Raw genomic sequence first — 18,499 nt, 5'->3', positions numbered from 1 at the left:
ATTTCATGGGTGTGTTCATATTGTATATATGCAACAAGTATTGTACTATATTACTATCACCTTTGTAAGTCGCCCTGGATAAGGAAGGCTGCTAAATAAATTAATAATAATAAATAATAATAATAATAATAATAATAAAGTATAATACACAAAGCTGTACATAAAGCTTAGAAATACAAATATATGCTTACTAGAATAAAATAGTCCATTTTAATTGTTAAATACCAGTATGCAGCATCCACCAGCAGTTGCAGTTGACATCTTCTGTCTCAGTGGGGTGAATACCTGTCCATACATTGAAACTGCACGCTCTGCATCCACAGAATTGGTAGGAATTGTAAGGCAGCATTTTGCCAACTTGTAGAGATTTGGAAACCAATCAGAAACAGAGTCCCAAAACTCAGTTACTTTTACTGGCATCTGGCATTCTTTGACAAAGGTCAGGTAAGCACGTTCATTGTCATTATCTTTCTCCCACCCAGGAATTGCTTGAATTACCTCAGGGTCAAAACACAGAAAAGGCCCCTGATTTGAGTTGAAAAAGTGAACAGCACTCAAAAAGTAGGCAGCTGGTTGTTTAAATAGAGGTGGTAGTGACTGATCGTACCTGTAGTAGTAGTGGTTTAACTTTTCTGCTATTGACTGGAACACTTCTTGCCTGCAGCTATTTTCAGTTTGCCAGTCTGAAAGTTGTTGCGATGCCATATCTCGGATCAGATCTATCAGTTTGTTGTATGCTTTGTGAATCAAAACCTGCCGACTTTCAAACCATGTTAGAAGCTGCATGAACTGGATTGCATTCTCAGCCACGAACTTCACCTGGTCTTCAATGTTGCTCAGAGACTTTAGGCAAAGACTGTGTGCCTGGTGTGATTTCAAGCGCCTCACACACAAAGTGCTGCTGTAGTATTTAATATTCTTTGCATGGTGGTAAGCAACTGCATTAAACCATGAATTTCACCTTGTAATCACTTCAGGTGGAAGCATCACTGCTTGGCTACCACTTTGATGGGCCATCGACTCCTTGAATCATAGTTTACAGCCTAGACAATGCTTGAATATTTTTTTAAAAGAAGAAGCTAGCATATCCACATCAAGGAAATGTGTGCACCAGATATCAATGACCATTAAAAGGAAATGTGCATTAAAGGTAACATGAATTACACTGGCATCGTTCCTTGTAGTACATCAGAGAAAGCACTGCACATGTACATCACGTCAGAGAGAAATACTGAGACCTTGCTGAAATCTAAACCGTAGTTTACAACAACCTTTACTAAAGCTTGTGATTCAGTTGAAAAATTTCCCGACTCAAGCTGAATGGCTCCGTTAGGAAAACAGGCATACAGTGGTCTTTCCAGCTGCCAGGTACAAATAAAAAGTGGAGTATATACATCTCCTGTGCATCTTTTGCTTCATCAGCTACAATTGAAATGGAATTATATTCTGCCAGCACAGATTTTGTAGACTGAACATGCTTCGCAATTACTTCTGCTAGATAATCTTGGCAAAATTTGTTTGCACATGGGAAACTGCCAGCATTTGGTACGTGCTCTCTAAAGTACTCTCTTTGTTTCAGATTATCCATTTGTTTCTAAAGGTATGTTGGCAGCAGTGAAGGCCTCCACTAGTTCCATTGTAACTTCCTTTTTGCTAAACTACTTTCAGTTCTTTTAAACACTGTGGACACAGTCGCTAGTTTTGTGTTCTGATCTGTAGCCTCTGCACATGCTTTTTGTTTAACAGGTGATTCAAAATCAAAATGACGATTGATCGTGTTTTTTCTGAACAAACCTAGAGTCACGTTGCAAGATGAACAAAACAGTTTACCACCATCTGCATGTAAGGTTCTTACTAGGTACTGCTTCACACAACCCAAAGCTGAAATGTTTTTTGCCTTTTTTTGATGTCGGACATCTTTATATGCAATAACAATCCTTTCACTCGACCTGATGACTGTCGTGCTCACTTATTGTCATAAATGTTGACACACTCTCAATCAACGATCTACTATAATGACTACTGTGCTCACTTAGTCTATGTCATGCAACTTGACAGACACTCTCAATCAACTATACACTATGATGATTGCAGTGATATAACATTATAGTCAACTGTTTTTGCATTGTGGTAATCTCAGAAGTTTTGCAGCACATTTATGAATAATACATATTTATATTTTGAAGGTTAATTTAGCAAACAATCCCATATTTCACAATTTCAGTGAAATCCGCAAAATCGAGAATTAAGTAGGCCCCTACTCATAAGGCTCTATACATCACTATGTTAAGGACTTATGTGTGGCTTAGGTAGAGCATAGAACCTTGTGCTGAACCTTAGCACTGGGGGAAATTTCACCCTGAGAGAGGAGGAGCTTGCAAATAATTGGTAAATTCTACATTTACAAATGTTTAGCTTTGAAACTAAGTCTCAGGCTAGGCCTACACCACACAGTTAACACAGGTGATTGGCACTCAAGTTAGCATAGCCCAGGTATGGGCACTTCCATAGCCAAGTCCTACCTGTGTTACTGTGTCCTCACTGTTTCTGCACTCACTCATGTGCATCAACGCATGGCCCTTTGGGCTATGTTCTAGGATTCTTTCCCAGTCAATTGTGTCAATTGAAAGAGAATTTGGGAAGGGAATTGGAGGAATATCAGTATTTGAGTGATTTTATCTGCATCCTCATTGAAAAGTGGACGGATTCCAGACTGAGATAAACTGAAGCCTGGGCTCTAACCTGCACCCCCAGTCAGGTAAGCTAGCCTGGGCTTAAAGCACCCCAAACTCAGGCCAGAGGTTTTTCTGTGTGCATAGTAAAGGAAGCTAAGGCTATAAATCGGGTAAGAGCATGAGTTAACTGTTCAGTGTAGACATACCATCAAAGTCTGTACTATCATGGCTTTTCATCTCTCACAGCTAAACAAAATTACACTCAGATTCTTCTCTTGCTTGTTTTCTTTAGTTCTTCCATAAACAATATTTTAAGTTTGAATTTGACTGTTAATGTTGGGGTACAGGTGCTGACTGAGCACCCAGAAAGAAGAAAATCTCTACTTTCATTTAATCAAGTGGGCTAACAGGTCCAGAACTACCCTTTCTCAAAAAAAAAAGGGGGGGGGGAGCTTTGGAGGATCTGAAATCTGTCTAGAGCTAGAGTCCCATGCTGTCATACAAAGAGTGCACACTCTCAGACTATAAGGATGCTGGTGTATGGTTAGAGGAATATAGATCAAAGTAATACAGAAGGTCTTCTAGTTAAAATAAACAAATGCCTTTAGGCCATGAAAGCAGTGTTCCAAAATTATTCAATTTAAATAATTTATTCTTAATAATGTATCCCATGTAGTAGAAAAACAGAGGCCAACCTGCCATAGCATGAGAACAGAGTACACAATGATAAATATACAACAATATAGAGGTATATAGAGGTCCAGTCTAGGCAAGGAAAATAAGTTGTGTTTCAAAACATGTTAGGAAACACGTTAGCTAACAAGTTTTTAAACATGACTTTGTACCTACCATTGACACAACACCTTCTGGAACATATTAGCTGGTCATGGTCAACTCCAGAAAGGAATCTAGGGTTGACAACAACCAGCTAGCACATTTTTAAACACTGCTGAGCCTGTTTCTTGTTTATATTAAGGCCGGTTTACATCTCTATGGCAGCATAAAGGATCTTAATCTCATTTTAAGGCTCCCTTACATTGCTCTAACGGGCCACAAGGTAAAGGAAAACTAGGCCCCTGTCTTTGTTTACCCTAGGTGCTACGTGGTGTTTAAAAACATGTTAATTAATACGTGTTAGCTATCACGTTTGCTAAACACAACACATTTTCCTAGCCTAGACAGGACTGAGAACTATAGCGTGTAGTAATGGTCAGGAAACTGTACAGAAATAAAATAGCATAAATTTGAAACAAAAAATACAAAAAGAGGAAATAAAAGGTTAAAATAATTTTCATTAAACTGCTGTGGTGCTGAGCAAGCATTATTGAATTGAATGATTTTGCATATAATTTGACAAGTTGCTAATAACCACTGCAATATGTTTCATCAGCCATAATGAAACCCACACCAAAAGCAACCCAAACCCCAGAGTGTCCTGTTATCAAGTAGGCCCGTGCTGCATACTTATCAAGAGCTTTGTCTATCTCTGCTGTGAACGAGACTTGCTATTTGGGCGTCACTTAACATTTTCAGAACCTGTGATTATTTCGGGATAGCAACATCAGCTGAAGTGGCTGACTCACATCTGTATCAGAAAGGCCCTCAGTAAAGGCATTCCTCAGTAGAACATCATTGGAGAAACACTGTCAAATAGCTCCATCTCACCTACAATAGCTACTACATGGATGCACATGTTGGAGAAAGTGAGAAATTTTAATGTAGGTTATTCAGATATCTAAAGCATAGGTAGATGAGTTAACAGATATAAGATTAAATAACGGATGTAAGATGGTCATGACCATCAGTTTATGTGACTTACCACTTACATCTGACTTCTACTGGAAGGTTAAAAAGAAAGCAAAAAAGATTTACCATTTTAATAGTGGATCATCTTCCATCTATCTTATGTGAGAACTGCATAATCTGCCAATTTAGAATTTGGGGCAGGAACTGTGTTCTCTCTTTATTTTGTTGAGTTCTGAGTACACTGACAGAACTCACTTAAATAGTTCACCAAAGCATAACACACCAAGGCTTTGATCTAGCAAAGTTCTGAAACATGTATTTTAAGCATCTGAGTAATATTGCAGAAGTCCCAAAGGGCTACTCACATGCTTAAAGTTAAACATGTGCGTAAGTGCTTTGCTAAATGGCTATCTAAACAGTCATACTACAGTTCCTTGTCCACACACTTCTGTATGAATCATTAAACTACTTTAGATTTCACATAAAAATTAAGAATACAGTACAAAGCTAGAAAACAATTACTCCAGATAGTAGGGCCCCAGAAAACGGACACAGTGCACAGAGTGCAACTGATGCAATTCTGGTAAATTTCATTCTGCTGCTCCTATTAGGCTGTGTCTACACTGCCACTTTCACCGCTAAAACTTTTGTTGTTTTTTGTTGTTGTGAAAAAACACACCCCTGAGCAACAAAAGTTTTCGCGGTGAAAAGCGCCAGTATAGACAGTACAGCTCCCGGCGATAAACCTACCACCGCTCGTTCAGGGTGGGTTTTTTTTAATCGCCAGGAGAGCTCTCCCCGGGCAATAAAGCATGTTTACACTGCCCACGTCACAGCGCTGCCACGGCCGTGCTGTAATGTGGGTAATGTAGACATACACTACCCGCCGGATCGGCGGGCAGCAACCGATCCAGCGAGGATCGATTTATCACTTCTAGTCTAGTTGCGATAAATCAACCCTGAGCCCTCTCCCATCGACTCCTGTACTCCAGCACCGCGAGAAGCGCAGGCAGAGTCGACGGGGGAGCGGCAGCAGTCGACTCACCGCAGTGAAGACACCACGGTAAATCGATCTAAGTTGTGTAACTTAGATCGATCCCCTCCTTCCCCCCCCCCAGTGTAGGCCAGGGCTTAGAGAAGCTACATGCAGTTCCTACTGGAAGAGAAGTGAGAAGGGAAGAGATTGGTGCTGCTCCCTCCCCATAGTCTTTCAAAAACAGTGCTGACCTTGGATGTCACTGAGGGCTTGTCTACATGGGGAGTTATTCCAGAATAGCTATTCCTGATTAACTATTCCTGGCACATTTACCAGATACCTAGGCTACATCTACACTACAGGGGGGGGTCGATTTAAGATACGCAAATTCACTACGCGAATAGCGTAGCTGAATTTGACGTATCGCAGCCGACTTACCCCGCTGTGAGGACGGCGGCAAAATCGACCTCCGCGGCTTCCCGTCGATGGCTCTTACTCCCACCTTCGCTGGTGGAGTAAGAGCGTCGATTCGGGGATCGATTGTCGCGTCCTGACGGGACGCGATAAATCGATCCCCGAGAGGTCGATTTCTACCCGCCGATTCAGGCGGGTAGTGTAGACCAGGCCCTAGATGGATGACTAAATCTCGTAGACAGAGGCTCATATCAAAGATGTGTGGGATTCTCTGTCTACACACAAAAAATAATCCAGAATAAGGCAGGATGTGAATTTAAAGCTCATTAACTATTCCCAGTTAACTATACCTGATTAATTGCATGTGTGGATGTTCTTATTCTAACATAAGAGTGCCTTATTCTGAATTAGCTTAATCCACTTTGAAGTGAATTAAGCTAATTTGGAATGAAACATGCTTATTGCAGAATAAGAGTGTCAACATGTGGAATTAATCAGGAATAGCTATTATAGAGTAACTCCATGTGTAGACAAGCCCTCAGTGACATTCAACAATTACAACATCTAGGTAGGTTTTACAGTCACTAAAAACAAAGTTGAATTACAGTATATTCATGTTCGGTGTTACCTTTTTAAAACAGAGCTTCCAAAAACAATTACACATACTAGTAACTGGTCTTTATCCTTCATAAGGAACATGTGGAAAATTTTATTAGGCTCATGATACAAAAATAAAACAAAACAAATGGTCTGCATTTAAACTCGGGAATTACTGGTAGATGTTCATAAAGGACCAATTTCACAGTCTTGGGATTCTGCTCAATAAAGAGGAAAATAGTCCCTCTAGTGTACTCTTCATGTAGAGGAAGGATTGAGTTTCACAGAGTATTGCCATAAGAAGTTACAAAATAATATTATGTCAAGAGATACCAAAGCACGTACAGAAGTTACAGTGAAACTGCACATTCCTCCAACCTACATACAAAGGTGCCTGAAGATATCATTTCAGGGCAGATGAAAAATATTAAGCAAAGAAAGTTACTGAATCCTGAACAATTTAACAAAGTTAATAAAAATCAGTTCTAATACACTGATTTTGTGAATGCATATTTTGAATGCAGCATTTTGATGTGGCATTAGATACTTTCATTTAGAAAACTGTAACACGTGCAAGTCTGGTGAACAGGAACCTCTGTGGTAGTAACGACAAGATTCACCTTACATATTGTGCACTGACAAGACACTATCAGGACATGTGCTTCTGTACAACAGAGCATGCACAGTCTCTTTCTTTCAAAGCATGTTTTTCATAGACGTCAAAAAACTAAAACATTCACTTTTATCACTATTCAAAGCAGTGAGCAGTTATTGAATCATATATCTAAATAATTGCGGGGTGGTTTGGAAACATACAGGTTAGTGTTGAAAAGACCTGTATGTGAGTATCTAGAGTGTATGCAGCATGCTGCATCTAGGAAGATTTATTATATATTACTGCACTAGTTAGCAGCCAACCAATGTTAGATAAAGCTAACATTCCAATGGGTTGTTGGAGGGGAGGGGAAACAAATCAGCCTGTTGGTGTGTAAATTGGACAAATCTTATCTGAATTAGAGGAAACATAATGTTGTCTTCCTAACCACATCTGAATATTCATTTCTGCTTTAATGCCCTAGGCAAAAAAAAAAAAAAAAAAAAGCAGTTGAATGGTAGTTGTAATTTTAATTTATAGCTTTTAAAGTAATTGTTTTGGGGAGAATAATCTAAGCTATTTTTATGAAGTACGTTCTGCTGATTACACTGGAAACAAAATTAATATTTCATATATAACATGTATGATAATAAAACTAAGTTATCTTTTTCACCTTTATTTAAAATGAGTTTCCCCTTTTGATGCAAGAGGGGAATAACACCGTTAAATGTGTTCTTTGTCTATGAAGCTGAAATTATCTATATAAGGCTTTCTCGTACACCAATCTCTATCATTTTTGAAATCTCAGTTTCCCTGTGACTTTTCCCAAGGTCCAAAGTGAACAGCTTAGTCATATGTCCTTTAAACAGTTATATCCCATACTTATGAGGGAAATAAAATGATAAAACAGTATATACTCATTTACTGTGTTTTAGATACCAATGGTCTGTCTACACAGCAGCTGGGAGGTGTAATTCCCAACGCAAGCAGAAGTACGCTCCTTAGCTCTGCTTGAGCTAGTGCCTAAAAAGAGCAGAGTGGCCGCGGCAGAATGGGCAGCAGTTCAGCCTACCCATCTGAATACATTCCCAGGGCACTGGGCAGGACTGCACTCGGGCGGCTAGCACAAGACACCACCTCTGCGGCCGCACCCACGCTTCTTTATTTAGATGCTAGCTCAAGCAGAGCTAGAGCGCAAGAGCTGGGAATCACTCTCCAAGCTACTGTGGAAACAAACCCTTTGAGATGTAGATGGAGTCCAACAGGAATGTTTCCATATAAAGTAACTGATATTCCAGTCAAGAAATAGAAAGATCCCTGTTTTAAATGCATATGCACACTTTAAAAAGAACACTAATCCTGTTAGAAATTAAAATCTCTGTACTGGGATGCCTGGCAGATTATTAGCTCCTGACCTCTCCTTCCCCTACTTTATCACATTCCTACAGCCACACACAAACATATACACAGATTGCTAACAAAATCAAACCTGTTATCATCAGTTTCAAAGACAACTTGCACTCAACCATAAACAAGATTTTGAGCTTCTAATGTGCCCTCATCTTCTGATGAAGGTCATTTTAGACACCAGTGAGAAACTTCTGAACTAAATTATATCAGTGAAATCTCAAAGGATCCAAGTTTTTAACATTTTAATTAGCTCCAAGTACCAGTTAATTCTGCACAGAAATTGAATCAATATCAAATTAAAAGTATAAATTGTCAGAAAAAATGCAAGTGTATTAAGCATACTAATCAATGTAAGCACTTTGCACGATGGCCCAGATCCTACTTCCACTTAAGTCAGTGAGAGTTTTGCCACCAAGTTCAATGGAAGTAGTATCAGACCCTATACATTATATGTTGTTTTATAATTTTTAGTTCCATTTGATTTGAAATCATTGGCTGAAAACTCAAAGTATTCAATAAAAGACTGGATTTGTCATAGCAGATAAGATAGAACAGCTGAGGTCTGAAACCAATGCTTTTGCAAATGACATAAAGGTATATATTTGAAAGCAAGGATTGTCATATTAGATTTAAGCCTTATCACACTCTCTATCATGCTTGTGGAACCTCATCAAATTCAATATATAAAATAGGCATCCAATTTAAAAATGCATCTGTTTTTAAGGTATCAGTCTTGAACTAAACAACTGGCCTTTTTTCTTAAAATATTTCCTTAGCCTGAGTCAAATGCAGTGCAAACATTTTTCCTGTAATGCTCCATTTGGGAGGGTGAAAATCCTGCATCTGTATTCAAATTAATTTCCTAGTAGTATGTCTTACTCAGAAATCAAAACATAAGAATGGGTTACTAGCATAAGAATACATGAGAATCTTCCAGCTTATACAACATTTCCAACTCATTTGTTTTATATCATGTAAGCTCTCTATTATTCTAATCAAATACAGAGATTCAATAGGAAAGTTAACATCTATATATGCTAAAACTTCCTCAAGAATCCTCCTCCTATCATCCATTAAGACCCTCAATCATAAATGGCACATAGTGGCACCAAGATGAAATTTAACTGAACCAGTTGTCCCTCCTTTGTAAATAGCACCTACATCATGCAAGTGCCCATTCTTACTGTGTAGCTGTAACATTTAAAGAAATGGCATTTTAGCAAGTGGCATACTAATAGATGAGCATGCAATACCAAAGCAAACACTTTTTGTAAAGTACTTTTAAAATGTAGTCTACCCAATATTAGCTACTAGTAAGACCTTTATTTTAAAAGTGATCTTCAAAAGCAAAAGCCTGACTATACACAATGTGTTTTCACATGCACAAAGTAAACAATCTGGAAAATGATTTTTTCTCTAATATCTTTACATTATAGTAATCATAAGTGTGATCTGTAAAAACTGTATATAGAAATTTTTCAGATATGTATGATTTCTCAATTGATGGTGTCCCTATATGCACTAACATACCAGGGGGAAAATGCCAAACATTCAGAGAAGTCACCCTTTAAAGAATTCCACCATTAATTTAACTTTATAAGGAAAAGCATACACCTTTCTTGGCTTTTTTTGGGTGGAGGGAGGAATTTGATTTTTTCTTGAAAAACTAGTAGTAATTCTATATTTGAACTCTGAGATTTGCATCTGTATATTTTTGGCCTACTACTGTTACATGCAACTGCTAAGATTCCTATAATTGAAAAAAAAATAAAGAAAATATATTTGTCTACATTTTTCAGTTTGTTGTTTTGTGCATTTGACAGCATTCCGTGTATAGTCTTCCCACTGTTTCCTCTGTATTTAGTTAATTTTCACTGTTTCTGTGAGAGACAAGGTGGGTTAGGTCATATCTTTTATTGGACTAACTTCTGTGGGTGAGAGAGACAAGCTTTCCAGCTTGCAGATCTCTTCTTCAGGTCTGGCTGAGTCTTCTGCAGAGCAAGGGAAGAGAGGGGGGAGGGGACGACTATTTTTTTTCCAAATTCAGAAAATGTGATTGTTAAACCACAAAAACTGACAGGGACTCCAATCAGATGCGGTCCCTGCAATTACTTTTAACTCATTTTTAACTGACTAGATTTCAGGTTGACGGTGTCCATTTAAGCACACCAGGCTAAGCACACTGCAGCAGGGTCACTGTGATCTCAGAGGCCACGCCACACACCCCCTTTAAACCATGTGCCTCGAGCATTAAAGAAACTGACATGGGCCAGCAGAGAGGAATCACCCAAGTTCATCTAAACAGAGAACCCCTCTCCCAGCCGAGAAGCCGCCTGCTTCGCTAGTACACAGTGGAGGCAGCCTGGGTCACTCTCAAATTAGCAAACATCAGCTACCGGTTCAGTCAGCAGCAGGTGCTGGGGCCCGGCCAGCCAAGCAATAAGAAGAGGAGTCTCACCAAAGCTTTTCAGGAAGCTCATTGGACTCCGGTGCCTCCGACGTTTAATATTTAACTGGAGAGCCGTGCAAGGCAGAGTTTGCCTGGCAGATGTCACTCCAAGGAAGAGGAAGGTGCAAGGCGAGGAGCTCAAATGATTGAGAGGCTCAAGAGTCCAAGGTCTCTTCCGAGTATCTGCTTCTTGCATTTCAAAGGCAGGAAAGCACCGATCCTCCCCTCCTCCCCCGGCTAGTACACCGAAGAGCCCGCCGCCTGCGAAGTGCGAGGCTGGGATCACAGTATTGTGCTCCACGGACACTGCACTAAAACGCTGCTTCTCCGCGTTAGGCTAAACGCAGTTAATTACTTTAATTCCGGGCTAGTGCGCCTCGGCAACCCATCGCCCCTCCGACCAGGGGGCCAGTCCGCCCCATCCCACGCCAGCTCCCCCTCACCCAGCTCCAGGCAGCCACTAGCGCACCGGGGGTGCCGCACATGGGCCTGCTACTGGGTTTAACTGGCTGAGCGCGGTCCAGCTCCCCCCGCCCCCGCTTCCCCCGGGTACCCTCCCACCCCCTCTGCCTCCCCCGGGCACCCTCTCTGTACCTTTACCCCGGTGCCGCCTCCTGAGAGCCTCCCTAACCCCCGTCCTGAGTGCCACTCCTGCCCTCCCGGGGCACATCCCGGTCCCCCACCCTCTCTCTCTCGGGGGCACCCCCCTGCCACACCGCCACCCCTCACCTCTGCCCCCCTCACCTCCCAGCCCCGCCCTCTGTTCCCGGGACAGCCCGCCCCCCTCTGCTCCCGGCCCCTCTGTCCCCCCCGTCCCGGGACACCCCGCCCCCCTCACCTTCCAGCCGGCCGAGCTGTTGCTGTCGCCCTTATCCTTGAAGTAGGGCACGCAGCGCACCATCCAGTCGTAGATCTGGGACAGGGTGAGCCGCTTGTCCGGGGCGCTCTCGATGGCGCGGGTGATCAGGTCGGCGTAGGACAGGTTGCCCCACGCGTTCCGCCGGGACGAGCATTTCCGCGGCGCCGCCGCCGGCTGCCCCCCACTCAGCCCGCTGCCCCCAGCCGCCGCTGCCCCGGGGGCCTGGCCCGAGCCCTCCGTCCCGACCCCGGACAGCGGGGCCAGCAGCCGGGCCTCCTCCTCCGGGGCCAGCGCTTCCCCTCCGCCGCCGCCGGCACTGCCGATGGCCATGGGCGAGCTGCCCCCTTCCTCCTCGTCGTCCTCCTCCTCGGGGATCATGGAGGCGGCGTCCGCGGCCGCTTCCCCCGAGGGCTTGGCCGGGCTCGCCTGCAACTCAGGCCTTTGTAGGGGCCAAGTGCAGGAGCGGGGCCGGCTCTGGGGCTCGAACTCGGGGTCCAGCTCCACGTCCAGAGGTGAGAGGGGGGCAGGGGGAGACGCCTCTGCCATCTTGGCTTCCCCTCCTCCCGCTGCTGCTGCTCCTGGTGCTGCGATGGGATAGACAGGTCCGGACCCCAGTCCTCCTCCTGCCGCTGCGGATCAGTGCCTACCAGGCAGGGGGGAGCGAGTGAACATGCCACTCTCCATTAAAGTCCTGCAGCCTCCTGCCTTCTGCCTTCCCCCGCCCCCTCTCCCAGCAGACAGTGCACACACACACACAAAATACTACTAATAATCACAAGGCGATCAATAAGGGATCAGGCGAGGCCAGAGGTTCCAGATGCGCCTCTGGAACCAGATGGGTGGGGGGATGGCGCCAACAGCAGCCCAAACGCAGTGGAGTTGGTGCAGCTCAGTGGTGTGTGTTTGTTTATGTTTCACTCCATGCAGCTGCAGAAGTGCTCCACTGGCAATCACGCTGTATCCATCGGAGAGAGACCCCTCCAACACCACCAAGCCTGCTCCCGGCTGCTCTGGTAGACGTTTTCCTTTTCCTCTCTCTCTGTCCGGGGAAAAGAGAGAGGGGTCCTTCACATTACATTGATGACTTTTTCCTCCTTCAAAACGCCCCAAAGGGAGCTGAAGTCTTAATGTACCTCCAATTGCACACTAGCATTTGCCGTAGTTATGCATTCCACTTTCCAAAAAATATATAGATCTATATATACAAAACTAAATTTCACAACCACCCGAACAGGGGAAGAAAACGCCACTCTGGATTTTTTACCCTTCTTGCGAGGAAAGCAAAACAAAAACAAATCAAATCACCAGTCTTCCAACAGGTCCAGAAGCTTTAAGCCCTCCGTAGGGCTGCCAAGAGGATGGGTTTTGTTCCAGCATCAACACCACATTCATAACCTCCTTGCTCCTGCTGCTGCCATCTTGACAGTTTTCCCCCCTTCGCTCAAGTCATTTAAAAAACACTGGCAAAAGAGACAGAGAAAGACACATCGGCAGGGGAAGGAGGGCAGGGGAAGAACCAGCAGCAACCTCTACCCTCTCCAGCAAAAAATAAAGATCCAGATTCACAGGAGGAAAAAGCAGCGCTGGGGCATGGTTTCCTGATTCTCCTGCTGCTGCGTCTTCAGCTTCTAGTCGCCTTCCCTTTAAAGGCAAAGGAGGAGAAAGCAAAAAACCGTACGATACCTCTGTAAACAGAAGGGGAAAAGCAAATGATCTGCCAGGGAGAAATAATGCTGCTGCTGCAGCTCGCCCGACCAGCCTGTCACCCTGCACTCTACTGACTTCCACATTCCTTCTCCTAACCACCAGCAGCAGCAAGCAACACAAAGTTATAGACGCACGCAGCGAGACTCAACCTAACCATACAGCAGCCTTGTCCCCGCCCACGGGGAGGGCTGATGAGCTAAGCCGCAAGCAGAGGGGCAAGTTTCCAAGCTACTACAGAAACCTGTGTTATCATATAGATCTGTCTCTGTCAACAGCAAATGCTCTGTTAATAGTCTGTCTTTAACTCCTCGAAAGTCAGGACATTCAGAGTGTCATATGGTATCAGGCCAAGTATCACATTGCAAACGTATACAGACTTAAAGAGACACCACCTTATTAACTATATAATATTTAAAAGCCCATTTAAAAGCCTACAAACATTTTAATTTATTCAAACTAGAGGATGGGAGAACATCTGATTTACTTTTTTTTATTAATCCACTCTGCCACTGTCTCTGTGTGATCTTGATGTCACTTCTTTTGCTGTACCTCAGTTTCCCCATCTGTAAAATAGGGATTATATGTATTTACTTCATAATGGAGTTATGGGATATAATTGATTACTGTTTGTAAAGTCCTTTGAGATTCTCATATAGAAGTTGCTGTAAAAGTGCAACGTTGTATTTTTGTATTATTATTATACTGTTTGTTTACTTTCTGCATTTATCTGATATTAGACAATGCAAATAGACTAATTAGTATCACTTCTGTTTATAGTTAATTTTAGTCAGATTCACTTAGGTGCTCATCCACTAACACATTATTTCAATATTTATTGTTTGTAATCATTTTACTATGTAACATTTGGGTTGTAAACACAACAGAGGTATTTTTTTGTTTTGTTTTGCTTTTTTTTTTTTAACTGTTTTCATTGTAATTTTTGTTCTACATTCATGGAATTATTTCTCTTGATCTTAAACTTTGTAAAAGTTATTTTTAGAAAACCTATATTTTACGCCAAATATAACGTGACAGTGTCTCTTCAAAATTTCATTCCGCACTTTGAGTGACTAGGGGAACATGTTCAGACATGTATGTATCTGCATATAATTCCACTTGACTTCCTCTTTGGAGTACATACTGTAATAGAAACCACTCCTAAATAGCTCAAAGGAAGGCTCTGTTAATTACTTCTACAGTTTGGCAAAGCCAACAGGTATACCAGATATAGAACTAATAACATAAATGTAGGTATGAATATATAACATAGCAACATAAATATATTAGTACTGCACAGATTTGTATTTACTTTTTAAAATTCGATTTAATACAAAAATAGCATCTTCCCAAGTACCAGTTATAGACAACTGCCTATTGAAAAATAGGTTTGCTTCTAATGTGTTTCATGGCAGAAGAAAAAAATAGAATTAGCTCAGAAGACAAATAAAATTATCCTTGGTTTATTTACAATTATGGATTAGCAACAGTGTTTGAAATAATTTTATTTTAAATGGTTATAAAAAAGCGAGGCTCTGATGCTGCATGCCTTTCTCAGTAAGCCAAAACTGGGTATGGCTTTCAGAATTTGGCCCTAATTATGTATTTCGTCTCCACTGCAAATTTGAGTGGCTCCCATTAGGAGTCTTTCACCATTATTTTATTATAGGGGACAAAACTTCAACAGATATAGGATATAATTTAGATGTCAGCTACAAGATTTAGTACATTTAAATATGGATACAAATAATCCTCAATTTTCCTGATGGAATGGGGACATTGAATTAATTGGGATAAACATAGGTTCCAACAACAAAGGGAAATTTCAATGCAGTTAACACACATCTCAAAACATGACCCCATTTAGGATCATCAAGGTTTGACTCTGTGGGCATGTCTGCAGAGGCCACCTATAGGAATTAAAGGGTAGTTCAGTCTCTGGTAAGGATATCACCAAGGGTACAGTTGTGACACCGATATTTGTCCGCTAAGAACTAAGCTAATTATTATTTTGTATAATGTGGTAGCACCTAGGATCCCCAATCATGGTTCAGAACCCCATGGTGCTAGACACTCTACAAAGACCTTAGACCACCAGTTCATCTCTGAGCAGTCACTAAATGGTAAGGACCTTCAGTCGTTCACAGGCTGGAACCAGTGACCTATAGGTGATAGGCTCTCCCTCCTAATATTCCCCTGGACTATCCAGTGACTGGGGTGTGCACTGAGATTTTTAAACATAATTCCTCCTATTTAAGAAAAGTTTATATAGCTCAGTATTCAATGAGACCAGCATTGTATAGCTGGAATTAATTTGCCAGAATTACCAGTAGGGTTAGGCCCACTTTCATTTTTTCCAGATTCACATCACAAGAAGAGACCAGGCTTCCTCCTGGACTACCAGGGCACAGTCCTGGCATGGACTGAAATGCTTAGTTACTTAGAATCTCTTTTTTAAATGGTCCCTTCTGTACTTAAACTCTATGAAATCTATGAACTAGACTATTTGTTAAAATCTAGATTGGCTGGCATACCTTCCATGTCAATAAATACCTTTCAAAAGAGATCAAACAGAAATATTTTGTAAAGAAAATTCATATTTAATGGACAATGGTGAGAACACTAAGGGATGTATCTCCACTTTCTGCACATGGGTTGTGGGAAGAGGTAGCAGGCTATGCAGAGCTGCTATGTCCCTTCCTTGTGCAGGGGAGTAGGAGAGGGTAGGAAGCAGACATAACTTTGACTCTGCCCCACCAATGTATTTGGAGGCATAGTTATGCTGGCATGCTGGGCACCCCAAAAGAGATTGGCCTCATTGCTATATTATGTGTGCTATATGTATAGATGGTAAGAGCCAGATTATGTCCCAAAGAGTTTACCATCCAAGCAGGCAAGATAGAAAAAGTATAGGAGACAAGAAGTAGCATTATCGCTATTATATAGATGGAGAACTGGTGCACAGAGAGATTAAGTGACTTTTCTGAGGACACACAGGAGGTCTATGGCAGAGCTGGGAACTAAAGCTAATTTTCCTGAGTCCCAATCCAGGGCCTTAACCACAAGATCATCCTTCCTTTTAAAAGTCCACTGATATGTCAGCCATATAGTCTTTATCAAAGGGAGTTACAACAATTCACCAGTTCTTCATAGCTCCACATAGAATGTATTGTCTTCATTGTTGCTGTGTAGAGGAAGAATGAAAAATGCAATTAATAACACCTACAGTTTTTACCTGCACAGAACTCCATATGAAAAAGGGGTAAATGGTCTAAATGCTGCTTATTACAATCCCAGGAGTAGTCCCACTGAATTCAGCATGTAAACTGAACAGAATTTAGCCCAAAGTCTTCATGATCTCCTCACTCTCTTCCTTCAAGTCCCTCCCTAAAACTCACTTCTTCACCACTTCTTCCATATCTCATCTCAAAATCCTTAATTGATCTCTCATTACAAACATAAACACACACACATCCTTTGGAATTAACATGACACATGCCAAACAAAACTACTCACTCACTTTGCTCACCTGTTGCATCCATTCCCTCAGCTCCATTGATAGGATTTTCAAAAGGGCTCAGTTTACAGGAGTTTTATCATTGGCTTCAGTGGTCAAGCAGAATTAGGTCAGCACTGACACCTTTTGAGAATTCACCCATGTATTTTATCTATTCAGATTGAAAACTCTTCAAGGCAGAGCTATGTTTTCCTGTATGGCGCTCTCTCTGCATGTGATCTCCACACACTCTAGTAACTACTTATTGTAGTGGATCATGCTTCTACACAGAGGTATGTGATGCCACTCTTCCCACATGGAAGGTGGGATTCAGCAGCTTCTGTGGAAACATCCCCTTTCCTGAATTGTGGGGAAGGCTATCTACAAATCCAGAGATTGGCATGGGTGAGGGAGTACAGTGAGTGAGCAACGGAGGAGTGGACTGGTTGGGGGAAGAGCTGGTAGGGCTGCAATTTGTCTCCATCCAGCAGAACTTACTAAAAAATTTAGCCTGATGTTATATTACCTATTTTGTGGAGCCTCCTCCAGCATGGGGAACTCTTTAAATGTACAGATATATTTAAATCAATGGCGCACCCTCACCTGGATACTGTGATACTGTGTTCAGTTCTGAGCACCCAACTCAAAAAAGATAAGCAGAAATAGAGGGGATTCAAAGATGGCTGACAAGTCACAAGAATGATAAAAGACAAAGAAAAACTTCCTTATGAGACAAAATTGGAAAGACTAGCAGTTTTTACCTTCAAGAGGAAACCAATACAAGGGATTAGGATGAAGGTATACAAAATAACGAATGGTAAGAAGGTAGATCAGAAACTTCAGTTCACCATCCTGTCTTATATACAAGAACAATGGAACAGTAAGTGAAACTAAAGGCAGCAATTTTAAAAGGATATAAAAAGATACAAATAAATGTTTTTTCACACAATGCAGAATTAGAATGTGGAACTCATTACCACAAGGTATAACTGAGGCCAAGAACTCATCATGATTCAAAAAAGGATTGGACATCTTCATAGATAACTAGAATATCTGTCCAGAGTTATAATAGTAAGGTTTGAAAAAATGAAACACTCAGATATTTTTGGAAGGAATATAAATGCTCATGTTTCAGGGCATAAGACAACCTCTAACTGAGAGGATTAGGAAGAAAATGTCCCTATGGGCAGACTGTCCCATAGCTGTCTACTGCAGGGTTTCTTGCACTTTCCTCTGAAAGTTGACATCTGGTATTGGCTGTCAGAGATAGGATACTGGTCTAGCTGGATGTCAGGTCTGACCTAGGATGGCTGCTCCTATGCTCTGTAGCACAATACAGTTATACAATGAGGCAGCTCTTAATTTTTTATTTTGTCCTCATTTTTAATGTGTGTCAACCTGCCTCGTTCATTGCACACCATACAACAGATATGCACGCTGAATAAAGCCAAGGTCCAATTTTGCAGTGAATGAATCCAGGGTTTGCCAGAGAAGGTTACAAGAGCTGTGCCCCACAAACTCTCCCTCGGAACAATGAACACTGTGATTTCATAGAATATCAGAGTTGGAAGGGACCCC

The 18,499-nt window shown here is 41.8% G+C and overlaps 1 protein-coding gene across 2 annotated transcripts in view; it reads right to left on the bottom strand.

The window, feature by feature from the left end:
• FOXO3 (forkhead box O3) overlaps positions 1 to 12,309 on the bottom strand; it is a 150,748-nt gene extending 138,439 nt beyond the window's left edge. Inside the window, exon 1 of one of the 2 annotated variants that reach the window (XM_065400896.1) lies at positions 11,701 to 12,309. In XM_065400896.1, the coding sequence (XP_065256968.1) occupies positions 11,701 to 12,267 (567 nt within the window). In that variant the 5' untranslated portion in view covers positions 12,268 to 12,309. The remainder of the gene's footprint in view (positions 1 to 11,700) is intronic. The other variant, XM_065400895.1, reaches the window with a different exon arrangement.
• Positions 12,310 to 18,499: the final 6,190 nt, after the last annotated feature.

The sequence above is a fragment of the Emys orbicularis genome, chromosome 3, assembly GCF_028017835.1.
Source record: "Emys orbicularis isolate rEmyOrb1 chromosome 3, rEmyOrb1.hap1, whole genome shotgun sequence".
Lineage (NCBI taxonomy): Eukaryota > Metazoa > Chordata > Testudines > Emydidae > Emys > Emys orbicularis.
The sequence above is the reverse complement of the archived record's forward strand: the minus strand, read 5'-3'. Positions and strand labels throughout refer to the sequence as shown.